General features: G+C 31.2%; 1 protein-coding gene across 1 annotated transcript; it reads right to left on the reverse strand.

Moving 5' to 3' along the window:
* Positions 1-9,804: 9,804 nt before the first annotated feature.
* On the reverse strand, positions 9,805-10,392 carry LOC100855161 (uncharacterized). Its single transcript, XM_003631197.4, has one exon. The coding sequence runs from the start codon at positions 10,390-10,392 to the stop codon at positions 9,805-9,807; it is 588 nt and encodes a 195-aa protein (XP_003631245.1).
* Between the last annotated feature and the right edge of the window lie 1,876 nt (positions 10,393-12,268).

Genomic DNA, 12,268 nt, shown 5'->3' on the forward strand with positions numbered 1-12,268 from the left:
ACCTCAACCAATTCCGCCTCAGTTCAGGATGGATTTACACTATGCGTATCATCAGGGACCAGGACATGAGACAGATCGCTGCACTGCTCTGAGACATGCCATCTAGGATCTGATTGATCAGGGTGTGGTCCACTTAGGTCAGCCGAGTGTAACCACATACCCATTTTTCACTCACTACTCATTCCTCTCACTTTCTCTCACTAACTCATGCACCGTGTATACCCACTACCCATTTTCATACCCACCTTCCAATGTCTCTCAAACCCATTCCCCTCATCACCTTCCATCACCGTTTCCGCCATACATTTCACACCCATCCATTCCCTTCCATTCTCCACGTACATAAAGCTTCATACATGCATAGGAGCCATGTAAACATGGCCACCTTTCATACTCCTTTCTCTCTCTACACCACATACCCATTTTTCACTCACTACCCATTCCTCTCACTTTCTCTCACTACTCGTGGTCATACTCAACGCCAATCTCATGCACGTAGCCACTTTCATATTCACCACCCTTCCTAATCTCACCCCTTCCATCTCACTACACCTATTTTCCACTCATGCTCGTCACCACCTACGTCTTCATTTATCTTTATACACCCATTTCTCACCCATGTTCACAGGAATATAGGTGTTGAAATATGGAGAGTGGAGAGAAGTTTGAAACAAATGAAAGAGCTTAGCATGCATGGTGGTGAGAACGGCAGTTGGGTGAAAAGGTGGCAGCATGTGGTGTTTGTTTGTTTTTTTTATTTATGTAAAACATGGGTTTGTGTTCTCTGGTAATACATGGAATGGGTTGAGAGTGTTAGCAGTAGGTAGAATGAGTTTAGTTAGGGGACTTTAAATGGTTTTGATGGTGGTGGTGGATAAGGGCTACGAAAAATGGATTCTAGTTGTGCATGGAATAAGTTGATAAAAAATGGGTTTATGGCCACTGTACAGGAGATGTGTGACTTATGCATCACCATAACCCTTTTTTTTATCATTATTTCTTTTTCACATTTTGATATCAAAATAATTCTCTAACGTTCCAGTTTTCGAAATTTAATTTTCCGACGTTCCATCCCTAAAATAATTTGAAATTTGATTTTCTGACATTCCATCTTTAAAATATTTTTTCGAGTTTCCAATTTTCGAAATTTAATTTTCCGACATTCCATCCTTAAAATAATTTTTCGGGTTTCCAATTTTCGAAATTTAATTTTCCAACATTCCATCCTCAAAATAATTTTTTCAAGTTTCTAATTTTTGAAATTTAATTTTCCGAAATTCCATTTTCAAAACAATTTTCCAAATATTTCAACTTTCAAAGTTTAGTTTATAAAACTTTAATTCTCGAAAGTCCAATTTTCCTAAACTTTGTTATTTATTTATTTATTTATTATTATTTTATTTATTTTATTTAATTTTCCAAATTTACATTCTCGAAACAATTTTCTAAGGTTCTAATTTTAAATTTTAATTTTTCAAGATTCAAATTTTTAAATTTAATTTTCCAAAAATTCCACAATTCCAAATCTATTTAAAAAAAAAAAAAAAGCAACCTTCAAATAACTTTTTGAAACTCCATTTCCTTTCAAATAATTCTTCAAATTTCCAATTTCTAAATTTAATTTCCAAATTCCAAAATTCCAATTTTCGCAAGTATTTATCCAATCATTATTATTTTCGTTATTATTATTATTTCGTTCATTTATTTATTCACTAATTCATTTATTTAAAATCTCATCTCTAAATAATTCTTCAAATTTTCAATTTCTAAATTCAATTTCCAAATTCCAAAATTTCAATTTTCGCAAGTATTTATCCAATCATTATTATTTTCGTTATTATTATTATTCCATTTATTTATTCATTTATTTAAAATTTCATCTCTAAATAATTCTTCAAATTTCCAATTTCTAAATTCAATTTCCAAATTCCAAAATTCCAATTTTCGCAAGTATTTATCCAATCATTATTATTTTTGTTATTATTATTATTATTCCGTTCATTTATTTATTCATTTATTTATTTATTTAAAATCTCATCTCTAAATAATTCTTCAAATTTTCAATCTCTAAATTTAATCCCCAAGTTCCAAAATTCTAATTTTCGCAATTATTTATCCAATCATTATTATTTCGTTATTATTATTATTATTTCATTCATTTATTTATTCACTTATTCATTTATTTAAAATTTCATCTCTAAATAATCCTCCAAAATTCTAATTTTCAAATTTAATTCCCAATTTTCCAGAGTTCCAATTTTCATATTTGTTTATTATTATTAGTATTATTATTATTATTTTTTTTTAAATTTCCACTTTCAAATTTAACTTCCTAATTTTCAATTCTTAAATTTAATTTTTAAAACTTCAAATTTTCAAATTTAATTTTCCAGACTTTAATCCTCAAGTAATTTCCAAGTTCCAATTTTCATGACTCCCAGTTTCGAATTATTTTTCTAAAATTCTAATTTTTCAATTTAATTCTTAAAACTTCAATTTTCAATTTAGTTTCAAAACTTGATTTTCAAAACTTTGTCTTTCACATGGTTTTAAATCTTTTAAATTCATTTATTTGATTTGTTTATTCAACTAACTTAATTATTTTTATTCGTTCATCTTTCATATAATTATTTATTTTATTGTTTTATTTTATGTTATTCGTTTATTTATTTATTTGCCATTATTATTATTAGCATTATTTTCTTTTTTCTTTATTTTTATTTTCTTCATTAAAATCCTGATTCACCAAAACCTAATTTTTAATAAACATGCTATCATTTTTCATTCAGGTACGCATCTTGTGATTTTATTTGATTCTTAATTATTTTTTCATTTTTTCACTACTTTAATAAGCACGGAGACAATTTTCATAATTCCAAAATAATGAAATTTGTGAAACCAATTCGTGCAAGATAAATTGGGCTTAGGTGGGGGCCCTACATATGAGATTTCTCTTCTAATTGTTAATTGATATGCCTAATAAATATTACTTGATTTTTTTGTTCTGATCTTTAACACGCATGCGATATATTTTGTATTTGTTATTGTGTATTAACTCTGTTTCATGATAGCGCTTTATTACTTGCTGTCAAGGTACGCTCTCGCTCTCACTTTGTTCATTTATTCATTATCATGACTTGCTTTTGATTTGTGATCATTTTGGCATCCATTGATTTTCTTACCGATTGTCATGATTGCTTCATTTTATTTAATAGAGACCCGTTTTTAAGGATTTAGAGGGGTGTTACGGTCTTTACCATACCTTCTCAATAAGTAACCTGACCCTCGGACCCGACTCGGTTTTTCATAGACCTACTTTTCCAAATAAGGAGTCACATTTAGAGTTTTTTTTCTTATTTTGTTTATCCTTTAAAAATAAAACAAAAATAAGTCATGACTCCAAGTCATTTTCTTAATCAATAAATCATTTTCAAATAATAAAAAGCGAGTTTCGCCATTAAGTGGGAACCCATCGAGCAAAATTACGGGGTCCACAAATATATAAAAATAACTTATTAATTTTAAATTTTTTTTTCACATTTTCTTTCCCTTTATCGAAGCTCAAATTTTCTGGAAATTAAACATAACCTATATATTTTATTATTTCTTACCTTAATATGCCCTACTTATGTGGCAGTAGACTAGCTCAAATTTCATTCTTAATTATATGTCGGACCTAAATCTAGTTGGAGTTGGTCCAAAAATCTCTTTATATATAGTCATTTTCAGGTGGGCTAATGCAATTAATTAAACAAACAATTACATTAACCTATAGTTGATGGCTATAAGGCTATTCAATTATATAGACTCAACACTCTAGTTGTACAATATTTGCCAATTTGGTAACTATCATAAATAACAAGGAAACATTAATTTCTATGTGATCCTCTTTACTTCCATACTTTAAACACTTTCACTTTTTAGGTGCGTATAAATATTTATGTTTTATTTTATTTGTTGAATCGTTGTATCTTACTATCCATGGGGCCAAATTCAAGATACTCAGCATCTAAATTAAGTAACATTTTTTGACGACTATAACTAAATAAATCATCATTTAATTTTTACTAAGTTGGTGTTTATTTTTATGATTTAATTCTAAATAGTACTTAATAATGTTAAGTATTAAATTATTTTTTAAAATATTTTAATTCTATTAAATATTATGAAATAAAGAATATATATATATATATATATATATATATTTAACATTTAACAAAAATCAAATATTTTGATTTTTTTATTCAATAAAGATTTTAAAAAATAAATAATAAATCAATAAGAAGTAATTAAATAAATAAATAACCTATTGATCTAAAAGCAAATTACTTTTAATAAAAAATTAAAAATAAATAAATAAAAATAAAAACAATCAAGACCTAAGTTAATTATTAAGCTTAAATAAATCTCATACTCCATGAGATTCCTTTGCATGTGGGTGACTGTGGACCCCGCATTTCGGCTCAATGCGTTTCCCACTCGATGGCGAGCTCGATTTTAATTTGAAAAATTGATCTTTATTGATTAAGAAAAATTGATTTGGAGTCGCCACTTATTTTTGTTTTATTTTTAAAGGGTAAACAAAATAAGAAAGAAAAACCCTAAGGGTGACTCCTTGTTTTGGAAAAGGTGGTCTGTGAAAAATCGGATCGGGTTCGGGGGTCAGGTTACTCATCGGGAAGGTACGATAAAGACCGTAGCACCCCTCTAAGCCCCTAGAGGCGGGTCTCTACTAATAAAATGAAGCAATCATGGCAGTGGACGAGTAGATCAATGAGTACCCAGAATAAATCATGCACACGTGAGAATCAAAATATGCTTGGACAATTACCAGAGTGAAAGTAGGTGCGTACCTGGGCGACGAGCCACCATGCGCCATCAAGAGAGAGGTTAGTGCGCAATTAAGAAATAATAGCATGCATGTCGGAGAGCAGGATAAATAAATCGCACGTGACAAACAAAACAATCAATCATAAAATCACGTATGTGGGGCCCCCACCAAAGCCCGATTGGTCTTGCACGAATTAATCTCACAAATTCCATTTGTTCTGAAATTATGAAAATGACATTCATGCTTATATAAAGTTAAGAGAAAAATAAGATTATTTGAAAACCAAAGTGGAATTAAAACTATTTGAGAGAAAGTTGGATTTTTGAAATTTATTCGAAAATTGGAATATTGAGAATTAAATTTAAGAGTTGGAATTTTAGGATGTCAAACTTGAAAGAAATTAGAATTTTAGAAATCGGAAATTAAGTTCAGAAATTGGGATTAAAAAAAAATGTTTAAAAAAATGGGATTTTGAAATAAATAAATGGAATAATAATAATAAGGACGAAAATAATGATTAAATAAATGAATGAGAATGCTGGAATTTTTGAATTTGGAAATTAGATTTAGAAGTCAGAAATTTTAAAGAATTGTTTAAGATAGAATTTTAAGATAAATAAACAAACTATTAGTGATTAATTTAATGTGAATATGGGAATTTTCAGGATTAGGAATTTAATTCGGAAATCAGAAGTTTTAAAGAATTTTGATTTAAAATGGAGTTTTGAAACAAATAAATAAAATACTAATGATTAAATAATTTAATGGGAAGATGGGGAATTTTTGGGACTAGGAATTTAATTCGAAAATCAGAAGTTTTAGAGAATTTGATTTAAAATGGAGTTTTGAAATAAATAATCAAAATAATAATAATTAAATAGATTAATGTGATTTGGAATTAGAAATTAAATTTGAAAGTCGGAAATTTTAATGAATTGTTTAAAATTGAATTTTAGAATAAACAAATGAAATAATAATAATAATGAAAATAATAAGGATTAAATAAATAAATATGAAAATTGGAATTCCAGAAATTAGGAAATTGAGTTATGGGATTTTGAGGAATTGCTTGAGGATAGAATTTTAAATAAATAAATAAATAGTAATAATAATAATAATAACAAAAATAATGGTTGAATAAATACGTATGGAAATTAGAATTCCGGAAGTTAGGAAATTGAGTTTGGAAATCGGGATTTTGAGGAATTGCTTGATGATAGAATTTCAAATAAATAAATAAAATAAGGATGATTTAAATAAATTGATGCGAGAATTTAAAATTTCGGGAAGTGGAATTTAAATTTAGAAATTAGAATTTTGAAAGATTATTTTAAAGATTGAATTAGGAGGATTATTTAAAAAAATGTAAGTTTTAAATTTAAACAAATAAATAAATGGATAAGGTGATAACGATTAAATAAATTGATATGAAAATTGGAATTTCGAAAATTGGAATTAAATTTAAAATCGGAATTTTGAAGAATTGTTTAAAGATGAAATTTTTAAGAATAAATAAATGAATAAATAAAAATAAAAATAATAAAAACGAAAATAATAATTAAATAATGAATGCGAATATTGGGATTTTTTTAAATTGGAACTTCAATTATGAAAATTGTTTAAAAGATGGAATTTAAAAATAAATAAATAAATAAAATTTGAGAATGGAATTTAAAAATAAATAAATGGATAAAATAAAAACAATAACAATAACAATAGTAATAATTACAATAATAATGGTAACTAAACAAATAAATGTGGAAGTTGAATTTTGGGAATGAAATGAAAATTGAGATTTTGAAAATTAGATTTAGAATTGAGATTTTCGGTTGGATATTACAATATGGAGACATAAGTAATAATATTAAAATATAAGTTGTGGCTTTGTTATTAGGAGTGGTTAGATGGCAAAGAAAAGAAAATCACCCGGGACCACCATATATTTAAGAGACTTGGGAGCAAAACATGTGGTCCCCACATATTAAATAGGTTTGGGAGCAAAACATGGCTGCATGCATAAGAGAGAGGATGGAAGGATAGTTGAGTGGGAGAAAAGTCAAGGAAAAATGTGGGTATTACGCATGAGAGAGAATGAAGACGTTTAAGTGTTAAAAGAAAAAAAACGCCCTGGTGACAATGCAAAGGACAACTTCTTCTCTTTCTTCAACCTTTCTACCTCAAGCCTTGCCTCTGCAACACTGTCTCACATCCCATCTGTAGCATACAAGTTTGATAATAATACATAAGGAGAAGTAGTCACAGGCTGAAGTTTTAGAAGCCATTTAGCCATGATAGCTTCACCATGAGTAACAGTCATCAGGAGGCTTCCCTGGTAGACCATTTAGTCCTCCAGATTGGACTTGTCGTTCACATAACCCCCACCCAAAGAGGTCCTCATCAACATGATGCAGAGAACCCGTCAAAGCAAGAACACCAACCTGACAGAATATTTGCCCTGCATGGGATTCAGTACTAGCAACATATAACCTATTCACCACTGAATATACATCCTCTGTAACTCTTTGCTCCCATGGACGGAAATAGGAGAATGATGCACTCCATGACTAGATACCCGAAACAGGGGAAGATGGAAAAGAAAAATAGAGCACAACGTGTAGGAGTAAAAGAAACCCATACAAGCCTCATTTCATATAACGATCAATGAGCTCATACGAGGGTGGATGAAATCAAATGAGCACCAAATAAAAGGTAAAACAGAGGTACAAAACATCTCATGCAGAAATCAGAACAGGGCAAACTAAACTTCAGCAAAGACCCATTAGCAAAATATGAACGTACTCACTCCCAAGCAACAAATATCATCTGAGCATCAACAAAAAAAGATAACAGAAAAGCATGAAGAATGAAAATATACGTGAAAAACATGGTAACCAAACCTGAAAATCCCTCCCTCAGCTGGGCGTTTTTAGGTTGCAACCCTCAGCAGAACGGGCTCCTCCCGCAACTCCCTTTCCTGACCCTCCTTTTCTTTCCTCTGTTTGTGTCTTCCTCAGCAAGCCATCATCGGCTGCTGCTACACGTCCCATCTGGTCGCCCCGAGAGTAGCCCACCATCAGTCCCCTTCAGCCGCCTGAAAGCAGCCCACTTGAGAGGTCCCCTGAAAAGCAGCAAAAAAAAAAAAAAAAAAAAAAAAAAAAAAAAAAAAATGATAATAAAAAGAAAAACTCCCCGGCTCCTCGGGGGGGTCTACAGTGACCCTTCTAACCTTCTTGGCAAAAAAAGGCAGCTTTTAAAAGGAATCGTGGGCTAAAAAATTCAATGAGTTGGTGAAAACAAATAATAATAAAGCTAAGTCAAAAGCAACTTTCAAGGTTGAAGGTTGAGATGGAGGGGAGTGAACTAGTAAAGCAGATCTTCCTTTCCCACCGACACCTTCCTCCACTAATCCTATTACGTCCTATAACTCATTTAATAATTTAATTATTTAATCTATCTTACCCATTTAATATATTTAAATAATTGTCTATGTACTTAAATAACAAGATTATTATTATTCCATAACATTGACTTTATTATCTTAAAAATCGAGATTACTTAATCCCCATAATCTATTAAGCGGATGGTTGGTAGAATCTGACTCAATTATAAAAATTTAATCCATTAAGCGGATGGTTGGTAGAATCTGGCCAAATTATAAAAATTTAATTGTGATTTTTTTGTAATTTATCTTTATATATATATATATATATATGCCCTTAGGGGAAGACAATATTCTTGAGCATACAATAATCCATTTCAACAAGTGTACGTGGCAATAGACTAGCACAATTCTTATTCTTAATCATACTTCCTACCTACACCTAGTTGGAGTTGGTCCAAGGATCTCTTCAATTTAGTAATTTTCAATTAGGTTAATGCAATTAATTAAATAAACAAATGTATTTAATATATAGTCAATGGCTATCCAATTATATAAAAAAATCAACCCTTTATAGTTTTGTGTTTCTTAATTGAATTGGTATATTATAACAAAAGTGTTTGTTCTTTCTATTAAATTTAACTAGAACTTAATTTAACTTAACTCTAAATATAATTTAATAATATTAAGGATTAAATTGATTATTTATATTATTATTTTTTAATAAATATTGAGTATTAATAGGATAAAGATTGCATTGAGATTGTGCATTTGTTTGTTTTTATTTAATAAAAAATTAAAAATAAATCATAAATAAAAATAAAAAAGATTAAAAACTAACGTAAAGTGAATTACATTTAGTATTAAATTAAAAATAAATAAACACTATCTTAATTGATTTCTAAAAGTTTTAACAAATACAAACACCTAGCTCCGTAAGAGATTGCTTTGCAGGGTGTGAATGGTGATCCATCTTAGAGAGAATTATAGCTTTAAAAGGAATCGTAGGATGAATAATAATTCAATGAGTTGGAGGAAATATATATATATATATAATTAATAATAATAATAATAAATAATTAAAATAATAATAATAAAGGAAAGTCAAAAGCAACTTTTAGGTTAAGATGGAGGGGAGTGAGCTAGTAAAGCGAATCCTCTCTGATCCAAATGGACCCCTCGCTGGGCCGCCACGTGATTCTTATCCTTCTCTCTTTTCTTATTCCAGTCCATGTGTTTGACCAACATATCATCCGCGTATTATTGTCTGCATCACCCCCATCATCTCTTCTTCTACACCATTGAATTTGATCATAACACATCATTTGATATTCTAGAACATATATGATATACCCGTGTTCTTCAAGCTTAGAAAGAAGCTGTAAGAGAAAAAGAACAGTGGAAAACCCTAGTGTTTATGAATGCATGCAGAATATATATTGATATGGGTGTGGATTAATTCATCAAAGTAAAGAAAATATTTCCAAGTAATTTACACTATTATTAATGTTGCTAATTAGCCATAAATAACAATGAAAGTTTTAGTCTAACAACTAGTCGATCGATCTCCTTATTCTTTTTCTCTTCTATATTCTCACCAGAAGTGACCAATATCGTTCATATTTAATCCAGCGGAGAAACAATCAACACTAAGTTCATCTAAAGGAATGTTCTCCATGGTGATCAGGCTACCTTGAGAGTTCGGGGCGTCACTGATGGTCGACAGCAGGACGTCGCTTGTGATACTTGTGCCATTGACCGGGAAGAATTGCTGCTGCTGCTCGCGGTGGCGGTGGTGGTGGCTGTGGTGGTGGTCAGTGCTGTGATAATCGGACCCGAAAGGGTGAAGATACTGCTGGGTTCCGAGTTGGAAGTTTAAGGTGAGAGGCCCCCTCTGGGACCTGGATGAAAATGGTGTGGTGGGACGGCCGGTGAACTGCTGCACCAGGGCTCGGAAGTTGGTGGTGTTGGCAGTGAGGAGGGTGGCAGGAATCCTCCTTGGAGCCCTAGGCCGCCTCCGGACTGGTTTGGATATGCAGCCCTTGGGACCCAGCAGGTGATCAGTTGAAGTGGCCGGGCTCAGCTTGCCGCCGCCACCACCACCAGAACTGGTGGCCGGAGAAGACAACTGCACTTCTTCTACGAATTGTAGCCATTCTTGATCACTCTCTGCACTGCTCATGACTGATCTCTTGCTTGTTCTTCAGCAAGCAACCTTTACCCCATTATGAAGGAATATATAGTGATCAATATTATGGTGGTCAAAGAGAGATATGGATACGCGGACTCTTGACTATTCCTTGGGAGAGAGAGAAATTAAGCCAAAGGGGATGTGTGCTTCCTGGAAGCAGCATATCTGCTTATCAAACTGGGGTCGTAATCATATACATGTAAGGTTACCCTCAGCCTAGGGCCCTTCCCATGGTTAGGTAATCTCTAGCAGTGTTGGAGGGTCTTCATTTATTTGGTCAAAGAATTGGAAATCACTGAGCTTTCACACCTCTTTTTTACACCTTCTCCAGGAGACATATCGCACCCATTGAACTTTCGGCTGACCATTTGGTGCACGTGCATGGATTTAGGGTTTTAGAATTTTATACACGAAGGATTGGTATTGATATGAATGCTTTTTTCTCCAAGAATTTGCATTAGTTCTCCGAAGCTGTTTCCGGGAAAGTATACTACTTAAAATTTTAAATATCATAACTATCTTAAAAAATTAAAACTCGTTGCGTGACTTAATTAATTCTATTTTTACTTTGTCTACTATTTAAAATAGATATACAAAAAGGTCGTCTTATATATGTATGACTCACCTGATACGTTTAAATATTGTAAAAAAGTGAATTGAGATTTGTAAGAGAAAAAAGGGATGAAGAGTTTATTTATTTATTTTCAAAACCTCTTTTGTGAACACGTTTTGCTAAAATTTTGACAAACTTTTACATATTATAGTCTAGAGCTTAAGATATGGGAAGTCAAGGCCTATTAACCCATAATGGTTGATCACTTGAAAGCAATGTATAATTTTTATAGATATAGATATAGTAGAGAGAGAGAGAGAAACGCATATGTGGTATATACTTGGCCTCTTAGATCTCTATCAATAAGGGTTGGCTTGCAAAGCAAGTCTACGGGATTCAAATTTGACTAGGTATTTGTCCCCTTTGCTCCTTTGAATTTTGAAGTTTGAACGCATTATGTTGTTGCCCCACGTGGGAAGAAGACCCAAAAACCCTAGAGATCGTTGCCTGATGGGCAAACAAGCATGGGAAGATGAAAAGGTTTGGGTAAAAATTAAAAATTCTAAAATAATTCTTTGAAAGAAAATAATGCTCAATACTTCACGTCATATCAATTTCCTTTTAAAATATTTTTTTCTTATTCACATTACTTTTTCATCAAGACACAATTTTTAATATAAGAAATAAAAAATAAAAATAAATTACCAGAAAAAATCATTTCTAATTATTAACTCAAAAGTAAATGATTATTTCCCCGAGAAACTTTGCATTTTTGAAAAATTATATTTAAATCTTTTTACTTTTCAAAATCTCAATTTCCAAATTTAAAAATGATTAAAAGTTATATTTTTAGGATTGGGAAAAAAGAGAAAAAATAAAATAAAATCACCCATATGGAATTTTGATGCCATCATTTATTAAAATTGGTCTATGCTCCTGCAAGCTAGCAACTATGATGGAATGAATGAGTCCCACCAAATTAAACATGAAGGAATTTAATTCTAATTTATGACATTGTCACGTGCGATGAAAGTGAAGTGTACGTCGGGGTGAAAGAAATGGTCTATGCCTAGAGACAACAACTTCCAATTTACATCATTCGTGACAAAGCAAGCCACAAGCGTCGTCATATGTGACAAAGACAATAGAAACGTTGGTCAAAGAAAAATAAATATGATGACAGCAATATTTTTCAACCAGGGAATGGGTCACGAAACTTTAATCTTCCACCAACCCACTTCATTACTATTGGAGTTCTTTGACTCGTTCCAATCAATAACCAAACTTTGATTAATCTACGATTGAAAGTGAAGG

This window comes from Vitis vinifera, chromosome 1 (assembly GCF_030704535.1).
Source record: "Vitis vinifera cultivar Pinot Noir 40024 chromosome 1, ASM3070453v1".
NCBI lineage: Eukaryota > Viridiplantae > Streptophyta > Magnoliopsida > Vitales > Vitaceae > Vitis > Vitis vinifera.